The following is a 22686-nucleotide window of genomic DNA, read 5'->3' as shown; positions in this document are numbered from 1 at the left end:
GCGAGGATGATTACGGTCGCGCTTTGACTGACTGAAATCTTCGTGCTTTCAGCGTGCTTGTTTCGTGGTTGTCTTCCGCTTTGATTTATGTTTATTAATAGCTGCTCGTTACGTATCGTTTCAACGAGAATCGGAGGTAATTATTATTGGGCAGTGAGTTCTTTATGGATGCCCGGGGAATTGCGCTGGAACGAAGAGGCTCAAGTGAGAAGTTGCCGTTGAAGGAAAATTGAATGGAACATCACTGTCGTCGTTACGTGAATTATAAAGGAGGAGATTTCTGTGGCATGAGTTATTGGACAGCAGTGTTAGACAATGTACAATTGAAATATACAAGTAACCTTTGCGATTTTTATTGGATTTTTCTAGTTGTAGTTTACCGTTCAGTAGTAGTAATGTTTTTGTTGTTTTAATAAAGTTACAATATAAAAATGACAAATATATAAAGTGTGGAGTGATGTGAAATAAAGTAATAGAAGAATAATGTAAAGAAAAGGAGTAATGCGGTGGAGTTTAACGAACAGTCAGCACTGTTAAATTATCTATTAAATCTAGTTTAGAATTAACCTAATTAAATCTGACTAAAATAAAACGCGATCGAAATGAATCTAATACGAACCGGATTTACCACGAATCAAATCTGATTGCGTCGCGAGTGACTAGAGTCAACTTTAATTAAATTTGGCCCAACAAGAGTCGAGCTTAATCGAGCTGAACGTAACCAGAATTAAATCTAAACGAATTGAACCTGCCACAAAGAATTTTAATGATAATAAATAATTGCAATAATTCAAACGTAACGTATTTAAACATGAATAGATATATTGGATTGCAACTGAATGAAACTATGTTTGACTGAACTTAAGCAAAGGCATTAAGAACAATAATTTGATATGGAAATAAATTCTGACGATTTTTTACTTTGTTTTCAGAAATCGAAGCACAAGAGGCTTGCAAATGGCTAAGAGCAGCTGGCTTTCCGCAATATGCGCAGATGTACGAGGGTGAGTCGACCGTTTTCTTTGTAATACTACAGTTTGAAGTTGAGGTTATTTGCACAGTGCTACAACCATTGTCGCAGCTAATTCTGCAAAGAGTATCCGAAGAATGGGACAATAAAATACAATACCGACAAAAGTATAACGTGTCCAAAAATTTGCAAATTTTCTTCCGAATATTCGAATAAGAATTTTCGAGAAACTACATTCTATTTTTTCTTATCATATAGCATGGTGCTATGATGTTCGACACGTCAACTTCCACACAAGTATATTTCTAGAAAGTAAAACTATTAATACAACCGATAAAATTTTATCTTATCAGTTTCATAGTCCTTTAGCACAAACATTGAATTTTGTATAAAATTTTGAGAACTTAATAATTTTTTATTGCGTAAACATGTATGAAATGTAACCCTTTGTACTCGGAAGCTTTTCACTAGAAGCATTCGACACTTTCCGATGAAACATATACGACATTATTTGAAACGAACCAATGAGAAAACATACGTAAATAAAGAAACAAAGCTATTTCAAAATATTTCACATATTGAAGCATTATATAGAACTTATTATTATATATAACACTTTGTCATTCTGTTATATTAAATCAAATGGTGACTGAGAGTCATCTCTTGAGTGCGAAGGGTTAAAAAAAAGCGATCACTTTGACAAATCTTAACTCCTCAATTTCTACTGTATCAAACAAATGACCTCAATTTTACCAAATTATCACAGATGCTTACATGAAGGCCCACGTGTCAAGAAGCAATTTCAGAATTTTCTCTTCGAGAATTTCAGTACCAATCGTTGTGCATGCATCGAGAGGAATCGATTTCTATCTTCCGGCTTTGCGCCAGTAAAAATAAGCAGGCATAAGAGAATAAACAAGATGAATAATTCACAAGCAAATTAAAACGGGATGAACATACATATATATTTGCCTGTGACCCGGGATCGCGGCGCAGGATCTAAAGCTCTTCCTCGTCTCCGAAAAAGCCTTTTAAACATTGTCCTCTTAAAGTCTCTACGGAGCCCGTTCATCCGTGAAAATGTCACCGATAAATTGAAACGACTCGGCTAATTAGAATGAGGGACGATCTCTGCGGGGGTGAGCCCTTGTTATTTCCAACGGTTCCAATTTATTTTCAATCTACTCAACGATTGTCAACCTGATCCCCGGTGAAATCCGGCTCGACCTGCCCGCCCCCGCCGACAGATATTCTTTAAACAGCTTGGTCGCGTGGAAATTTGTCGGTCTCGTCCCGTCCAGATCAGAGGAGATTACCGTCGAAAGAAGTTTTACGAAATTCGAGCGTTCGTGCCCTCCTTCGTTCTCTTCTCGCCCCATCGGGGGCCATGTGGTTCTTTTCAAAGAACGCGGCCACCATTTCTAGTTCCTCGCTGGTCACGTATGGCGAAAAGCGTGCTGCTGTCCGCTCGGGAAAGGGTAAACCTCGATTTGATAGGGTGTCGGCTGTCGGGCCACCAAGCGTATAGGATCATTGGATCGAGAAATGTTGAAATTGTTGTGAATTCCTTCGACTAAAATGAAAACTGAAAGTTTGTTTAGTTTGTTTGAATTTTTTTGTGATGTAAGATTTAATGATTTGGTTGTTGTCGAATTTCTGCACAATACGTAGAATATTTTTGATGTTCTTTGGAATATTAGGTTAACTGATAGATTCTGTTTAATGGTTAAACAAAAGAAGATCTAATAGTAACCAAAGACAAAGTTATATCATATTTTTAATAGCAGTAAAATCTTGCTTTACAGGAAATTTACATTTTGTATCATATTTTTACTACATTTCAAACTCGGTGGTACCATCGCTTTTTAGTAATAAGACAGTCAGTTTAAAAGAAAATCTATCTATGTATAAATTACTAATACAAAGTTTATTCGTACTCATCTAGTTATACATACGTACAATCTACCGTATATGTATGGCGCAACTATTTATTTCAATCCTTTATGACGCACGTAAAGAAAGAGTCCAATTCTGACATGAAATATTCCGCATTAACTTTGAATTGTATCAGTCCATAAGTAATTAAGGACATCTGAAAATTAGAATATTTTTCATGAATACATTTGCCTTCTTATCAGCTAAAGTACTATGATAACGAAAATATATTTTTACATTTCGAAAATTGTCGAGAACCTTGAAATATTAACAAAGGACAACCACTTTCGTGGTGCAATTACGTTTCGTATTTTCACCAAACAAAACTTCTCTCTGACACAAAAACTTATGTAAATTGCAACATTACGTTTATATTTAAGAGAAGTAAAAAGGTTAATCTAAAATACAAACTTCCTTTAATTAAACAGAACCAACCAAAACCTCTGAATGATCTCAAATATTTAAAAATTGTTGAAACATTCTTCATAAAACGCAACAAAAATTTCAAACTAAACTAAAAAATAAAAAAATAACCATGAAAAACATGGGCGTAGAATTTCATAATACAAGAAATACGTAACGAGCACGACTCAGCAAACATATAACGAACATCCATTAAGCTTAACAGCGATATACAAATTGCGTTTCGACTGTTCCAACAAGGACAGTGTCATTTATGAAACAAGTTCAGTGGATAGCTTTTTCCACCCTATATATTTATCAGCCACGAGTCACACGGCGTGCAACGTGAAACCGTAAAAGGGGTGAACTTTTCCTGTTTCCGAAGGTTGAGTAATGGCGCCACACTCCGGAAGGCAATTCCAGTTGAAAATCCTGCGAAAGCAACGCTATTGGCGAGTGACTCGTGGGCAGAGCGGATCGAATCGCAGAGCGGGGCGAGAGTGACTTATTAGAGAACAGCTTGATGCGTCCGGACATGTTAATACTTATCATAATGGGCCCTTTGTCGCGGCGCCTGGCAACAATGCGTTCGTTATTGCGCTCTCGCTCGGCCGTTGCATTCTTGCGGTCTCGTTCGCGCTGCCGCGCCGGTAGCCGGTTGCCACGATTCTTACCGATGCCATTAGCGAGCCATTGTTTCATTCCACTGTTTATTTGCTCGCTATTCCGCCGCTCTATTTCCAGAGGATTTATATTTTCGGCGGATTTATAGCCGCTATCGCGAAAACAATCCGCTATTTTCATTTGAATGAAAATTCCTTTCATCCCCTCGATCGATATGCATCAGTTAAAAAAAAAACATATTACTTAGATTTGCCTCTAACTGGATACGAATTCGTCGAAACAAAACGATATTCCGTATGGATAGCGAAACCACGACCTCGATGCTCAAAATATAGTTGAATTTCAAATTCAAGCTTGAATAACTTTGAATGTATTTGAATACTTTATTTCTGATACATCGTTAATCTGTGAAATAGGAATATATCGAGCAATGCGGGACTACAGTACGAATAATTTTTATTCAAACCCACAATGCTTATTGAGCACTATTATTGCTTTGAAAATTCATTGTAATAGCTGTTGCATTCATTTTTCGTTTCTTTTATCTGTCCCCGACGGAAGAGTTGCAAACGGCGTGGTACGACGGATGCCGTCGAACAATAAGACCTTGAGATTTATACTATAATATGTATTATGGAGGTACGCGGACCAGCGAAAGAAAAACGAAATAAAACGAAACAGGGAGACCTTTGTTTCCGAAGCCGGGCGTATTAGTAAAAATCTCACGTACTCGAGACAGCCGTCGAAAACATGCACATTCGTCCGCTTTTGGTGGTCCACACGGACCACCCTCTTTCGAACCGACGATTCCTCTCGTCTGGAGGGATATTGTAAGCCTACACTCGCTCCACTTTTTTTCCCCCGGGTGCGTACGGAGCGTGCCCCGCGTCCCCGCAGGGTTGCTTAGCGGGTGTGTTTTCACCACACGCGATTTTTCTTTGGAATTTCGTGGACTACACGAACCGACCTACCACAATTCTACTTTATTTTCAAACATTTATTTATCTAGTGGACGATACCAATATGGTGATGATGTGTTTACGAGGCATTTGTGCTGCGTAGAATTAAAAAAGTGGTCTTGATAAATAGCAGCTCGAATAATGGACTATTTTTCTCGCTAGATAAAATACTGTTATTTATTTCTTCACAAATTTGAGTATACTGTATAAGTAGAGAAAGAAAAAATTATACGTACTTTTTACTTTACTTGTCCGAATCTCGATGAAATGATATGTTTAACGAAATTTTTAATTTCTTTCTAATGCGTTGAACTTGTACCGAAGTAGCCTAAACATTCATATATTTCATTGCTACATATTTTACCAGTATCCATTGTATTTATTCGCAATATCGTAATCATACTACAAATCCATACAATTTCAATACCTCTAAAAGTATTAAATATTAAATACCATTTAAGAAACAAATGGATTGTGAAACTACAATTAAATTAAAGCACTTCGATGCAGATTTCCTAGTAAAAGGCCAAGCATATTGACACATTGTTGACTAGTCACAAGTTCACTCGTGTTTACATTTGCATTGGTTACCTGAATTTTTAAAACGCAAGGCAATATAGGATATTTCAAGAGAAAAAAATTCAAAGTTATCTAAAAGATACGTGCACAGTTTCATTTCAATCTATTATGTATAAATAAAGTATAATATTGAAGTTTATTTAGATTGCCTCACTTTGATATTTAATTACGAAATAATAACCGTTGACACGGCGTAGCTTCTGCATTAAATTTCCGCTTAACAAAGTGTTAAGAATATTTCCTACCACAAAGGGTTAGGTACCATCGCAACGAGAAGAAATTTGCCCTGGTTTACGGAGGACTTTCATATCCTCCGGATGCGTATCACGGATACCGGAGACGGTATCATGTTCGAGGTAAACGAAGTTGCCCGCCAACCTGCCAAGAGAGCGTGTCGCGTGGTAACATTGAGCCAGGTGTACAACCAGGAGGAGAAGTAGGAGGAGGAGGAGGAGTAGGAGGGGGGAAGGGACTAATAACTCGTGTTCTGCAGTCATTAACGTCCTTGGCACCGACCGAGTAATTCCAGGTCTTTCTTCAATTTCGCGAGCTAATGCGAGAATAATAATCAGCCGGGCGTCGCGGCCGCGATGATTAATGGCGGCCGGCGATTTTTCGCGTGGCCCGCGGAACGCCAGCGCCGCCAATTTACGTCTGAGATAGAGTCCGGTAACCGACCCGCTGCCGGCTAAATAACACAATGTTTGAGCGAGATTTATGCGGAAGCGAGCCGGCACAGATTTTAGTCCGTCGAATTATACGCCACCGCCTGTCGGCATAAATTTTCCGCTGTCTCGTTACCGCGTTTGTTTAAATCAATTTCAATCGATTCGAAAGATTGGATACCTGGCTCCCAAAGGCCGCGCTGGCGAGGATTGTTCCGATTGCTATTTAGTCTCGTTAAGGGAACCGGTCACGGATTTTGTTGGAAATTTGTAGCGTAGAAATAAAAATGTTCGATGTCGGGTTAGTTACTTGAGGAATGTGTTTTAACGCATTGTTGACCGGCAATTTTATGTAGAAGCTACCCTCGGTCAGCGGTTATTATTTCGTAATTAAATATCAAAGTGAGGCAATCTAAATAAATTTCAATATTATACTTTATTTATACATAATAGATTGAAATGAAACTTTGCACGTGTCTTTTATGTAACTTTGAATAGTTCTCTCTTGCAGTATCCTATATTGCTCTGCGTTTCGAAAATTAAAATAACTCGTATTTGCACTTGTATTAGCTATTCGTATTAGCTATCTCGTAACCTGGCAACAATGTGTTAATTCTCTTTGTGGACCGTGGCATTGATAAGGGAAGTGGCATGCGAAAATTCTGATGAAACTTTGGTGGAAGTTTTCCTAAAGGTCAGATTTGATACTTGTTATTTCTTATTGATTTATGGATTGGGTATAGAATTTTGAAATTGAGTGTTATATTTGCGCATTTTATCTTTGTTTTATTGTAACATGATTAGTCTCTCGTAGGATCCACTTTATATGAATTTATATCTAAAAGGAAATAAGAAATCGTATTTACAAATGCAATTACATATATGACCCAATAAATTGAAATTTATACTTCTCTCTTTCCCGTCAGAAAATGAATAAATGATGATAACATTAGATATAACTAAGTAGAAAATTAAATGTCACTATCACTTAATGTCTAGTTTTATCTATTCCCTTAAATTCTCTATTTTGCTGAATGTATATTGCCTAAGTATTCAATAGAAATTATTGCTTTAAGATAGACAGTGTTGCGACAAACAGTACCGTTGATTTAAAAGTGACCATAAAGAACTGACCATTTACAGCGGAAATGTTGGTAACAGCCGTTCAAGTTAGCGTCCGTTTAGTTGCAATTTGTGCGGCGGGAATTAAACACTGTTTTCGAATGTTCATAAATTCATTCGGTTTTATTTAGATCCTGTTCGCGCGGGGTGCAGCGAACGCTGTGCGACCACTCGGATGAATGCCCGATGAAATATTCATAGTATCGTCGAATAAGTTTCGCCGATAATAATTTGCTCGAACTTCGAAATAGCGGCCGGTACGCGTATTTGCAAACGAGCAATGTTTATCGATGAACTTGCCGTGTTGGCAATGGTTCAAGCTCCTTCCGTGAAGTCGTCTGTTTTAGCGTATAATTCTCCCGCGTGACAAATGCGCGCATGAATAATAGACTCGGAACAGGGGAGAGAGACAGAAAAACTGAACGGGGGAACTGTTTGAAAATACTAGACACGATCCGTAGTAAATAGTATATGTCTCTTTTAGTAGACGTACAATTCAGAAGAGTATCAGTTTCTCGCGTTGAAAGTATTTCATACAGCTATTTCTGGATTCTCGGTGATCGAAATGGAACGGTAAACTCGTCATTGCTGCTTTTTGTTAAATAAATGGAGGAAGTACTGTATAAGTTTCTGTTTCTTTCGTTGGAAATATTTTATGTAGCTATTTCTGGATTCTCGGTGGTTGAAATTGAACGGTAAACACGGTATTGATATTTTTTGTTAAATAAATAGAAGAAGTTCTGTATAAATTTCGGTTCCTTTCGTTGAAAATATTTTATGTAGCTATTTTTGGGTTCTTGGTGATCGAAATGGCACGATGGACTTAGGATTGGTCTTTTTTGTTAAATAAATGAAAGCAGTGGTTTATAAGTAATTTAATATTATACATTGATATTGATTAATGGCTTGGAAAATTATTATAGCCTCTGGCTCAGCGAACATTTTATGATACTACGGAAAACGAACCATTTAAGGATAATGAGATTACATTGAAAAGCACTTTGTGTGGAAACTAAAATTTCATTGGCGTTACCCAGGCGCGCATGAAACCTTTTGTGAAAATGTTGCTAGATCCTTGTACTACTTAGAAAATTAAAGTTTTGCTAACACGATTATTGCGTGTTAGCAAATAGGTGCTTCAGAATGTGTTGTATATTACTGTTTTCATTGGATTAGTGTAATATTAAATATTTTACACAATTGTATATTTGTAATTATAGTTATGACTATAACTTAAAAGATAATTTATAGTCATATATAATAGATATAAATATGCAAATTTTCCAGCACAGTTACTCTGAAAACACACAAAGTGACGAAGTATCCCATTTGCGAGATTAAACGAATTTCCTCCCTTTAATGAAACTGAGTGAAACGTTTTATTGATGCTAGAAAAATTAGAGCAAAATTATCTCACTCCTGCCAAAAAGAGTACAAAATTCTCCTTCTAGAAGAATCCTCCTAGAAAAATGAATACGAAATTTCCTGATCGGCACATGTAAGAATATACATGAGTATACAATTGTGCTCTTGACAAAATGAATATCTACAGACTTTTCTTGCTTCAGTGGAAAAAATCAGAAAGCTTTCTTACTCCTCTGTCTTAATCTCGTTTCACGTATAAAATACAAAATCTAAAGTCTCCAGCAAACAACAAAATTAAAACACATTTACCAAGCTTCGTTGCGCGTACGAAAAAGATCGCAGAGTATTCTCGAGGAGACCACGGCGCAAAAAAACCGTGGGCAATTGCAAAATTGGCGAACAACCGACATCGCTGTTCCATTCCTTCGAAACAGCGTTCGGGCGAGGCGCGGTCGAGCGTTCAGCCGTGCGATGAAAAGCGGTCTGTCGGACGGTATCCATCCGTCGCTAATTAGTACACACGTGGATTAACCGTGGATCGCGTGTAACTGCAGCCGAGACTACGGAAAGTATCGAGTCACGCCTCTCCTGTTTCCATTATATTAATCAAACGAGCCGAAGGGAGGAGGAAAGGGAGTGACGGCCCGGTTTGTTGTCCGACAACGCCGACTAAACGCGAGCGGACTTGCTGGACGTATTTCGCCGCGGCGTTAAACCGTGGCCGGCCTCGCGTGAAATCCGGCCGGAAAATTTTACGGATACCGCCTAGATTTTTCGTATTCCCCGTGGCTGCCGGCCGTGGGCCGTCGCACGTGAACGGGGACTAACGATTTCACGGCGACGAATTGGGCTAATAAAGGAATCGCTGATTACGATTGGTTCCATTCACTTGATTTTCTTGAGGCACGCTTCGTTCTCTTGTCGGTTTGAGTTCGAGAAAGGAGAATGGTCTTCTGAATAATTTACGGTATTATTATAGGGAATGATTTTTATATTGTTCGTGTAGAATGATTTTTGTAATATCATGGAATTAATTCTTATCTATAGATAATTGATTTATATGTAAATTTATATTTTTTGTGAAGAATTTAAATTTTTAAAAAACTGAAAGTCTGTTAAATTTTCTAAACTATTTGTGGATTGTAAATCTATAAAAATTGATAAGTTCTAGTTAAAATCCTGAAAACAATGGATATTAAGATAATAGATTCAAGAAATTCTAACCTTTCATATCATTTTATATCGTATTTTTATTTTATTAATTTTTTAATTCATTTTATCACTTGAAACAGTTTATTATTAATAATCATTATAAAGAACCTTTGAATGTAGACTATAGAATTCATTTTTCCGAAATGTTCCGATTATTATTAAAAAGTATAGTCTCCACTGAACAATTGGAGAAAGTGTTAATTGCAAGCTGAACAGTAAATCTGCCGCGTAGAAGAATATTTTGCAGTGCTAAGTTTGCTCCACGAAATTCGTCAAGTCTACAAATGAGCGAAAGCATGCTGACACCGTGACGAGCCATGACGTTCTGCACGAAAGCTTCGATGTTTGGAACGAAACATTCTGACCTGAATTAATGAGCAACCCAATAATGTTGCCCCGGTTGGCACAGCCCCAAATGAGTCATTTTACGTTGAAATGAGTTTTATCAGCGGACACCACTATTATAAATCTAAAAGTAGAAAAATGTTGTTTGTCGACCATTTCGGGGCGGTATTAATCAAAACCTGAACATAATTAAGAAGGCGTCGATTCGAAACACGGCTTGTCACGAAGGTCGGCGTTGACAATCTTGAAATACTACTCTTCGAATGTTCCACGAAACAGACGCGAGGCATAAAATTGATGCATTGTTTTCGTTTCTGGCAAGAATCGCCGGAAACGATGTCCTACTTTAACAGGACCTATTCGGGGTAAACGTGTAAACAGTTTAGATACTTGCGAACTCAATAATACATTTTCAGCGAAAATTGGAATCAAATATACTGTAATTTCCCGTACTTTTATGCGTTTGCGTAGTTTCTCGGAATAAGGAACGCTTCCAAGAATACTGTTCTCCTTGCTGGATTTGTTGAGACATCTGAACAGCCTGGTGAGGAAATGCAAACGATAAAGTTTAAGAAACTATATGTGTTTACGTCTCATGAGGAAAAGTGTATAAAAATGAATATCGGTAGTGATATAACCGTACGATCTAACAATGAACTTACTTCATATTCAAAAGTTTCCTTTCACTATTGTATAATTACGTTAAATACTTATAAAAGAAACAAAGAAGTAAATACAGTTCTGAAAAAGTATCTCAATCTCCTTACTACGTACATAAATATTATCTTTTCAATTACAAACAACGTTTCCAGTAATATCTCACATAATTATTCAACCTTGTTGAATACACTGCAAATTTATTTAACGATACCCCATTAAAACATAGAAATATCAATAAACATTATTAAACTTGTGACGTAAACAAAGAAGAATAAAACTAAAGAAAACAATATAAGAAAAATACCAATTCCAAAATCTTGCTCACAAGAAACATCGTATTCCCATAACAATTCACAGTCCATTGACGAAATCATTCCGTCACTGCCGACCAATTAATTTCACATCACAGAAAATTCTAAAAACCCATGATGTCGAAATCGTGGGATGCTGACGTCGTACGACCGAAGAACGATGTCCCAATTTATCGGAAGCGTCCGCCATTGAGGTCCGACGAACCGTCACGCGGTCCCTGGTCTACCAGAGATCGTCGCATCGAAGAATGGGACGGTGTCAGGTGGTCGTCGTTTCGTTTTCCACGCGAATTTATGGGGAATACAGACGAGCCGAGCCGAGCCGAGCCGAGCCGAAGAGGATCGAGTCGCGCGCGCGAAAATAATTTTAATCGAGCGAACTATAATTACACGCGCGCGTCGCGGCCGAAGTCACGATTCACGAAATGCCGGGGTGTCGGAAGCACGTGCTGCTCTTTCTGCTCTTTCAGCAGCTTGGAACGCTGCCAGTATCGCCCCGAGGCCCTTTATTTTCTTCTGTTTCCGTTTTCGTTGCCATCCGTCCCTCTTACTCGCGCCCGTTGCTGTTGTCCGGTACCGGCGGTTTGCCCGCGAGCTCGTCAGCATAATCGAGCCCCGCTTTTGCCCGCCAGACAGTCCGTCTCTTACGCGGAATCGTCTCGCGCGGCCTGCGTCGCAGACGAAAAATCGCGAAACAGCGGCCGGTTGCCAATTTCTCGTTACTAAAGTGCAGGTGTTCTGGCAAACGCCCATTTTTACTAATAAATTTCGACCCTTCACTTCATAATAATAGGCTACCTTTATTGGGGAGATCTAAAATTAAATGTTTCTCTATTAGTGTGATGGGTATTATTTCTTCAATCGTATATTTAATTTTAAAGTTAAGTGTGAGGTTGGAAGGAATAAATTGTAATTTTGTAATTAAGGAATATTTAAAGGGTGAATGGTAGTAACTTGATTTGAAGAATTTAAAGATAAACATATTATTATACATATTATAGATATATGGAGTTAGTTAATTTGAAAATGGCTTATGTTCATTAAAAAAAGAGAAAAAACTGTTAAAAAATAAAAAGATATAGAATTGGAATTGTTGCGACAATGAAATCGATTTTTTTGAAAAATAGATTTAAGCTCTTTTCAAAATAAACGATTCATATGGACAACATACGAAGTTAGAGGTAACATTTATGAAATTTGAAATCTATCAAAATGAGATCAATCAATTTTCTACAATCCACTTATTATTCATTGCTCCAATTTAGTAAAGATAAAACAATTCCAAACCGTTCAAAACAATGTGATTATTACGCAAAACTTTGTTGAATAGATAAAGGGAATTGAATTTCACTGCATGGACAGAATTCACTACGTAAAGGTTAATAATTCAATGAATATCTACCTCATGTAACAATGAATTACGCTGTGGGGCGAATGAAAATTACTACGTGCGTTTTAATTGCATTTAATCATGGATTTTTGAAAATTCGCGGTCGTGCGGGCGCAGCTGGCGGTCAGCGCTTTTCGCGGGCGAAACTCGCTTAATTAGTTGCTCGAACAACGCGAATAGAACGGTTCACGGAACCGGACGTGCAAGCGCCGCGCCGCGCGCCTCTGATGCGGAGGAACGAACCACCGCCACTCTCGGAAGCCGGTTCATTAGGTTTCTGGGGTATTTGCGCGACGAGAATATTTGGCGATGATTAAGAACCGGCCTGACGCTTATTATTCTGTGACGGCCGACTCGTTACGGAGGTCTTCACGCTACAAAGGCAAATACAAATTAGCATGTGGATCGCTGTGTCTGGATTACCGCTCCCGAAACGGCTTGCGAATCATTAACGGGGTCGTTGAAACCACTCAATTTAAGATGAAGCAGCGGTAATTGGAGCAATTCGAAAAACTGGATATTTCGAGTTTGTCGAATTCCGTTCCTTTTTCGGAATTCTCTGAGCGTTGTCGATGAATTTGTAATTGTACTTAAAACTACCAGGAAACAGGTATTATCATAGCAATATATGTGCAATTATTGCCTCCTTATACGTTTAATCGTTAACTTTCGCAGAACAACTATTAAAGTCGCTTAAGGAAGCATGATTTTTAACCACACTTCGATCATACATGAAGATAGTTTATTTCCTTAAGCACAGCATTCTACTTTGCGACAAAAAGATTAATCTTTTGCTTACGATTCGTGTCGTTTCTGAAAATAGTTCACTGTATCAATATTTTCCAACTTTATTATGTACAGAGATTTCTCAAAAAATATCCTGTATTTTTGGAAACCGTCCGGGAGAATTGAAACTCGAATGTAACACTAAGAATACTAAAAATACAGTTGTGTAAAAAGAGAATGATAAAGGAATGAGACAAGTTGAAGGATCGGGTTGAGATTGTAAGATATTGAAAAAAGTTGAAGTTATGACACACGGTCACCCCGGCTATTCGTCATGCATAATTTATTGTCTGGCGTAACAGAGTAGAAACTTTGCCACTGGTGAATTATGATCTCTGAAAAAGATTGTTTTATACCCGGTGCCAAATATCCATCAGTTTGATAATCCCGGCGTCAAAGTGAACTAATATTACGCGGCGAAGTATTCCTAGAACGTTACTTCAGTGTTTTATTGAATTCTGCTGGTAATGGAGTCCAGACGAATATTCCGCGAAAGAGTAACAGACGAAAGGAAAATTTGGGACGGCAATGATTATTTAAACTAACTAGATGTTGTAACCCCGTTGTACGAGACGTCCTAGTTTGCCGCGACCTTACGGAGCGCATGCGGTCATGACTTACAAGATTCGCCGGAGCGAAAAGTAGAATGCATACACACGCTCGTAGACGAGCGTAAAAGCCAACACACTTCTCTTGACGTGCGAGCGTATTTCTTCAGGTGTTGTGATAAAGAAATATTCCTGACCGTTTGAAGATTTCTGTTTACAGGATTTATTAAAACAACGATAAATCTCTACCGAAATTATTAAATTCGCCGAAAATCTCCTTTCTTCCATTCGAAATCGTAGGAAAAACAACACTGCAGAATGTAATGGAATTAGCCAAAACACTGAACACAGAATTCAGTTGAATTACAATTTCTCAACAATTTTTTAATCATTCCTCTGTAACTCCCTGGCACATAAATTGAACATTTCCGAATACTTTATTATTCCCAAGAAAATTCGATTAATCTAGAAATCATTTTGAAAATAGGAGAATTACATTACCTAGTTCTTAAAAGAAGACTCTTCTATACAGCTCCGAAAGAAGTCATCACTTAATGATTCGAAGCTTAACAGTCCACTCGGTCAACGCGTAAACCCTCGAATCATTCACCCACAAAATCATAATTTTACGGGCCTAACTTTCAATAAGTTACCACGTTCCCTTCATATATCATTCGTTTTACACGAAGATTTCGAGAAACTGTCATGACGCAACAGATTTCAATCCGAAATGCTGGACATCAACGAGAATGACGCATTGTCGGCGTTGCTACAAAGTTACCCATATTTCACCGTGAAAATACACGAAGGCGTGCGTCGGGAACGCAGCGTTGATTTTTCATTGCAACGATCGTACACAGGGAAAGTGGGTGAAGGCTTCTTCTTTGGGTAACTACCACGGTACGCCGGATTCTTTTCATGCGTGTTTCCGTGTGCATGATCACGCGAGATTATTATTGTAGCTTAGGGATGTTTACCTTTCTGATTTATTTCCGGCAGAAGTTCGTGTCCTTCTGTTCCCCGCGATGGATTGTAATCTAAGCAACCTTCGACCCACTTTCGGCCTCTATCGACGTTTTCCGATAAACAGCCATTCGTTTTCGCGGGCCACTATTTTCAGTCACGGTGTCAAGTCCTCCAAGGCCTCCCGTAACGTGCACCGAGGGCTCTTTCATGGCTCCGGACTCCGTTTCGCTGCGATTTCCGCCGTGGACGCAACCCACCCTCTATCGACGCTGATAAACGATGTTGAACTTGACGACTCTGATCTTCTCGCTTTTCTTTTTCGTTACGTGGCTGGACGATAGGCTCCCGCCGGGCTTCCGTTACGTTCGTTTTACAAATAGCCGACCTTGTTAGGAGGATGTCATTAAATTTAGATTTTGAAGGCCCGATTGTGAACTCTCAGGCGGAACTTCGAGGCATCCGACCATGCATCAATGCTATCGCTTTGCTGGGTTTCTTTTTGGTACTTTTGGAAGAGACTAAGACGCCGGGATTCATTTGACTTTTTTTTATATGAATTTTATATATTTGAAGAGCGTAGTGGGATGAGATCTTTATGGAAGCTTATAAAGTTATAAAGTTTTAGATACTTGTGATTATGCTTGTATTAACAGAATTGTGTGTTTTATTTGTTTTTAGAGTTTAGTACGTGTTTCTTAACATTCGAAAAATTAATTGAAGATTGTTGTATCACAACATATAAACAGGAGTTACCAAGTTTTCTCCTGTTGTAGGTCTTATTTGATTTGTATTTAAATTATGGAAGTTTATGTAAATTTATGTGCTTGAGAGGAGAATAACAAAAGTAGGAATTAATCTTTAATCTTTTTTCTATGAATAGACTTCATTAGTTGCGCGAGAAAAAACAGTTTTTCATTTAGTAACAATAATCCATCTTTTCATCGTGGACATGTATAAATGAAAATACTTTTGTAATCTATATCTAGTGCGAAGAAATGAATTGATGAATATGAATATGTAATAAGTAAAATGGTAATATCCGTGCAATTTTTAACCCTTGGAACATGAATATTTACGACACAATCAAACGCAATAATAAATTAAATAATATTCTCTTTGGTGAACAGGTGAAATATGACTGTGTTCATGCAATCGAGCACGTTTCACTCCAATTTATCAGGACCTTGTTTTTAAACGATAGAATTACGTATAGCGTAGGAAATTGTTTGGGGGTGTCGTGCCTACGTGACTGGTCTTTCAAGTACGAGTGCCTAATCGCTTTTTGCTTGATCTTCGACTGAAGACTTTGTGACGGTATCTCCGAACCACCGGCCTTTTGTCATCCTTCTAACGTCGAACAGATGATAATAAGAGATAGTCTCGTTACCAGACCTAACCCAGCGTTGATGGCACGTACGACGTTCGTTGTGTATGCAATTAGTCACTTAGAAGATGATTCTGTTCTTGACATTTAAAGAATTGATTTTAATTAAATGACAAGGCAGGAAGCAGATATGTATTTCAATAAAAATTCTGAATGGAAGAGAAGTATAATATGTTTTCTACATTCTGAATGATATTTTTGATTAACATTGCTATTGATCGTTGCGAATGTTCAAATATAATCTCAATTTACTTTGTTCATTATATGTTACATCCCAAAAATTCCGAAAAAGTGAAATATTACAAGGTCACTTGTTCTTTTAGAAATTAAATGGTAGGCAATGTGATTAAAATAAATCAATTTGAAATCAATTACGTCAGTAGTACTGCTCTTTGAAATGTGGATAACAATTGATTTATCATTTTCTAATTGTATTATTATAATATTTTACTTCATCTGATATTTTTCATTTTTAACCTCATATTCATTTAATTGTGTTGTGTTTTCAATTTTTATACATCGCGATATTAATGTTTACAAAACTGTTGTTTCACCATGATATTGCAATTTCAAATTGAAGAAACTATTTAGCAGAAGAAACCCAGGTGATTTTATTAATCTTTTTAAACGAGTACCAATGCCGACTTACATTTTGAGAAATCAGTGTACGAAAGTATTTCACAAAATTCTTCATTAAAGGTTTCGTTAAAGAAAAGCAAGTTTCTGTACATAAAGAAAGAACGACGCGTTTTGCAGTCAAGGATTTCAGACGTAAATATTTGAGAATTGTAAAGCGATAAAAGTCGCGCGATAGAAAGATGGCCTCGTCATCGTCGATTCAGTTCGTATCAGTTAAACAGAGCCACGATACCGGACCGCGTGTACCGCGGATATGATGTACCAATCAATTTCGTGCCGTTACAACTGGTTCGTAATGACAAACGATGTCGTTACATCTATCTGATTACACGGGGAGAACGTACCATCGCGCGGCTACAACCCGAGAAGCGGTAGGGAACAGTCACGTGAGTTCCGTTCACGTGACGTTTCTTTCTCTCCACGGTCCCCAGCGTTCATGTCACTGTCAAGGAAAATCGTATAGAATTGTTTGTCCTTCCTTTCTTAATGTTAACGTATCTTCCATCTTCGTGCAGACTCAGGAGTACCTGCACTTTTATTTGGTTGCACCTCGTGAAATTGCTTTTCGTGCGTTACGGAGCAGTATTTGTTTGGCAGTGTTTCCTGTAATGCCTATACGAGATATTTTATGAACAATAAACACAATTATAAAAATTGATAAAATGATTCACATATATCATTGTAATTATTTGTAACTATATATTAATTCAATTAATACTTTCGCACCACAATAATTCAATAAATCCAATTAACATATTAAATGAATTATTTAATACCAACATTCCGCAACATTAATCGATTGTTAATCAACACAATAAACAAACAATATACAGACACAACAATCAACACACATTTTCCAACCCTACTTTTAAATCTTTCCCGAAGCTCGCAAGCGATTCACAAGCGAAGCATCTCAAAACATAACACGAGAAGCACAATCTCAATTGTGCTAGACGAGAAATCCGAAGCGTAACGTGAAGAAGAAGATGATCGGGAAACGGAAACACGAAGACAACAAATCACGGCGGACGGTGAAAGATTAGAAGACCCCTTCACCTTTTCATCCCGCTGTTTGCGATGAGTAAAAACTATACCGCGAAGAAAAGAAAGAAGGTTATATCCACCCGCTGCTCGGGGGAAGGTTCTAAATTAACAAAGATCAAAGTGTCCAGCTGAAAAAGAGCAGCTGCGGACCGCTCGAACGGGCAGAAAACGATCTAGAGAAGAAACAGGAACGTGGCCGATTCGCGTGGCCGTTTCCTCGAAACGTTCCACTTTCCCCCATTACAATTTCATCCCACGAATCTCGGGGTTCGCGGCCGCGGAGCGTGGCCATCGAGAAATAGAGCGGCGGGCCCATCGATTCGTCATATCTACCTAGGCTTGTCTTTCATGGCGATTTCTCGTCGCCGCGTACGAGCAAAATCGAACGGAAATATATACCGGCGCTGTTCGCCGCTTCTATTTCGGTGCTGTCGGCCAGCATCTGTTCCTCGTTTCTTCGGCATCGTCGCCGCGAAACGGATCCGCCGCTCTCCGGCTTCTATATAAATTTTCCGCGATTTTTTTCTCGAACACACCCGGAAGAGGGGACCGACGACGACGATTCGTGAATTTAATCTCCGGGAAACTGGGTTACGCTTGTCTTCGCGATTCCAAGAATCGCCGCGGTTATTTAACTGTCCCACCCCTTTGGATCGGTTTTCTTACCATTTTCTTGCGGGTAAATGTGTCACGAGTATACACATTTATATTCATCCGTCCTATTAAAAAATATTTTTGGTGTTCTTGGTGTTCTTGATATTCTTGATATTCTTGATGTTTTTGATGTTTTTTATATTCTTAATATTCTTGACATTTTTTGTGAAAAGGTAACTTTAACCTCTGGACCTATGATTTATTTTTTAATCACGATCAGTAAAACTACTTTATCATTACTAATTGAATAGAAAATTAAAAGGATTTCACACTTATTCTACGTCTATGTTTACTCCAAAGGTTAATAATTGATAACAGAAAAGTAATATTTAATTTATTTTTGAGAAAAATAAATAATACTTAGATTTGTCGAATTCAATTAAAAATTTTTGTCACGAATCCGACACGATATGGTATTGTGTCTTGTTTTCTGTGATAAAAATATTTTCTTTACAAATTTTCTAATGCCATTAATTCCTTGTTTAACAAGAATCATTCTCTGTTCAATTAAACGATGGGCTTTACTACACAATTACATAATATACAATTAAATAACATTTTGTTACATCAATATTATTAATCATAGGAAAAACGCGTACGAACATTTCCTCACTAAATGAACTTTCATAAAAACGCATCATCGCGTTACTTATTAAGCTTCGCTATCGACAGACCACCATCAGATCAACATTACCATCAGTATTACCATCATTACCATCCATTCTCAATAATAATCACCTAATCCCTCCGCAATATCCGCGGTTCATTAACATACAACAAACTAACTTATCATCCTCACGATCTGACAGACTCTTGCTCCTCCGACACTCGTTCAAGACCCACTAGCGGCAATAAAAACGGTAAGCCCACACCAGCTGTCTATGCGCGGCAACCTCTTCCCAGTAATTATTTCAAACAACGACGAAAGGGGTTACGATCGAAACGTAGAAGAAACTTGACCGTTCTCGTTCGGCCAGCCCGTTCTTAACTCTTTACTCTATAATGATGAGTGAGACTCATTAGAGATATCCATATTAATTTACAAAAGAATCCGCGTTCCCCAGGATTAAAGCGACTATTTTGCAATTTTCAATATTTCGCTTTCAAAGTTGATATGTAGTTACAATATATGGAGCATTTTTACACGTTCCTTGAAAGTATTCATAGGAATATTAGTTAATCTGGCTCGGTCACAAAGAAAATCGAATGGCAAGAGGTTAAGCTGATTAAGCCGTCCTCGAGACAGAGACTTCCATCCGTGTCCGATCGGTCGCGAATAATTTTCTCCCTTCCCCTTTCCGTCGATCCTCGTCTGGCCGTGTTTCTTTTTGGTCCCACGCGCGGTTCTCGCGCCGCGACAAAGTAATCTCGCCGAGATAAATTATTCGACGCGCGGCGAAAATGCAAATTCGTCCCGGTGGGCGAGGGCGGCAATTTATACGCAGCCCGCCGGATACTTTGCTGGCACTTAAGTGGCCAATCTCTTTCGCGAATACGCGAGGGCGCGAGCGAGCCCGCGTGCACGCACCGGCACCACTAATTTATGCGGTTGCGTTTTCGCGGTATCCCGCGCCACCGACGCCCTCAGACGCACAGGCTCCGACGCCCTCGGACACCAGACACCGGAAACTTTTACCAAAGTCTCCTTCGACCTTGTAGAACCGAAGACCGTCGTGAACTTTTGGAGAGGAACACGTGTTCATTGAGGGTTCTTCTTCGCAGTTGAACTGCGAACATTTGCGAGGATTGTTTGTTAACCCCTTGCCCTGTGATTTGTTCACCAATCGCGCTCAATAGAGATATTTTATTGTTCGCAGTTCATTAGAAAAAGAAAATAATTGTACACTTATTATATATCTACGTTTGCTCAGAAGCATTGTTTAAATTTTATTTGAAATCTTCACGAGTCTGCCAGGATATTGTAAGTCAAGGGATTAATGAATCCTTTGGATTTTAGAAAGAATAGATTATAGTGATTAATTTTTGAATCCAACAAGTGTTTGGTAAGACATCTTTACGACGAAGTGCGAATTTTTAGGTAGGTAGGGTTGGCGGACTAATTTGTAGATATTTGGCTTGGAATAAAATTTCTTCAGCTTGTCGAGGAGAAACGCAATAATAAAATAAAACCCATTATGTAACTTTCTGATACCATGCTTCTTTCCGTCAATATTTCTCGATCAAACTTCCATGGGATTTTTATTACATGCGAGTGGAGTGAAGGAAAAACACATAGTATACCTGTACTAGAAGGTTCAAGACAATTCTATCATCTGAAACCAGCTAGCACGATCCTACTCTGCAAACAGGTACACACACGTACATACATCTGTCTTACTAAAACATCTACCAAACGATCAGTTGTCGATGGAACGCGCCGAAGAAACGAAAAGGGAATCGGAAAGAGGCCAATAAAACAGATATGAAAGAAACCTCAAAGAGCGTCATGCTTCCTTATTAGTGGAGGTTCCGCTAGTAAGACCGCGGCCGTGATACACCTTTTGCCCGCGACTCGAAAGAATCCGAGGTCCAAAAGCGACGGGCTGTGGAACGCGTCACCGACTGCGCTCGTTCATCAAAATGACGTCGATGGAAGCTCGATCGCCTTACGCGATACTGGCGCACCCGCGGTAATCCGGCGTCCACCGCTGAGCGCCAGCCCGACACCTCGGGGGCAAACGAAAACATGACGGCCCCGGTCGGTGCACCACTTCTTTCCAGAGTCATATGAGTAACACGCACCCTTGAAAGTCTCGAAAGTCACGTGACACTCTAGACGCCGTCAGCCTTTAAGGCTACTTGGAAACGGACTCTAGTCTTGAAAATACTCGGCCTCGGGTCTGGCTTTAGCGGTGTCTGACGTCACGCGCGATCGGGATAGAAGACGAACCATTCGGGTACCCACCTATGATGCTCTTCAGTCTCAAGTGGATAGTATCGTGTCCTTATCCGACACGGATAACACATTACTTTTTTCCCCCTTTCGAGAATTCACGCAGTGGCTTGTTAACGCCGGTTTTTAAAGTTTATCTTCTTTGGAGATTCAGATTTTGGAAGGAGTTCGTTGACTTTTTATTATATATATGTACGGGGAATATAAAATTTTAATGTCGATGTAATTAAATTGTAGGTTTTTGTGAAGTAGTTTGGAAATATTGGGTTTACAGAGTTTAGCTCTTTCATTGCGGGTTGTGTTTTCGTGACACTGACGGAAGAACTATTTCAAATGTCAATGTTTAGTTTGTTATGTTTGGTGAGTAATTCTATTGATTTGTAAAAAGTGAGAAGTAATTATGTTTAAAGATATAACTTTTCTTTTCATGTCAATTAAATTTGTTACTTAATATTCATTTCATATTTATGTATAATTATATTGCATTAAGAAAAAGGATGATCGAAGTCATCAAGGGACACTTTTCATAAGAATGGATTTCAAGATGAAAAAGTTTCCTGTTCAGATTTATGGCTACTTGTCAAGCTGACAACTTGTTGTGATAATTAGTTATTTAAGTATTATCTCATCTGCCTTTTCTAAGAAACTCTTTTCGCAAGAAGTGTCAGCGATGCATGAAATTCGAAGAGTTCGCTTTTAAAGTGACAGTTCGATGAGTATTTCTTGTCTGTCCCGTTAAAATTATTAATAGAATTCTATTTTGCGAATATTAATTAGTTAACTGCCAGGGGAGGCATCGTGCATGAGGATTTCTGCGAGTCGCCGCGTCTTCCTCTCGTAGAAACAACAGGGGGTTATTTCGGGCGATGACATTGAGCTCTGGCGAAAAATGAAAAAGTGAAAACCGGGAGGACGGTTCTACGACACACGAGCTGCGTCGTAACGAGAAACCTTACTACTATATTCGTCGAAACGAATTACTTTGGGCATCGAATTAACGCAGTCACTGTAGCCCACGAGCACCTGCACACTTCTTAAGAAAAACTTATATTTTTGTTGCTTCGCCAAAACGTTTCAATTAAATTTTATCGCCATTCGCGCAAGATAAAATTTAAAATACGATTTCCATTAAACTTTCTTGTATGTTCATAAAATTCACGTTCCCTATCAATTGTCTCCTTAATTATTTAAGAAAAATTATTTGTTACCTTGAGAATGCTTAATCTAATCTAT

At 38.5% G+C, this 22686-nt stretch overlaps 1 protein-coding gene across 2 annotated transcripts in view; it reads left to right on the top strand.

Annotated features, from left to right (window-relative positions):
• Positions 1–22686, top strand: part of cv-c (RhoGTPase activating protein) — a 408937-nt gene that overhangs the window by 313845 nt on the left and 72406 nt on the right. For both annotated transcript variants that reach the window (XM_076374243.1, XM_031981540.2), the window contains one exon: positions 933–1004. In XM_076374243.1, the coding sequence (XP_076230358.1) occupies positions 933–1004 (72 nt within the window). The remainder of the gene's footprint in view (positions 1–932; positions 1005–22686) is intronic.

Source organism: Nomia melanderi, chromosome 2 (assembly GCF_051020985.1).
Source record: "Nomia melanderi isolate GNS246 chromosome 2, iyNomMela1, whole genome shotgun sequence".
In the NCBI taxonomy this organism is placed as follows: domain Eukaryota; kingdom Metazoa; phylum Arthropoda; class Insecta; order Hymenoptera; family Halictidae; genus Nomia; species Nomia melanderi.
This window is presented reverse-complemented; position numbering and strand designations above follow the sequence as displayed.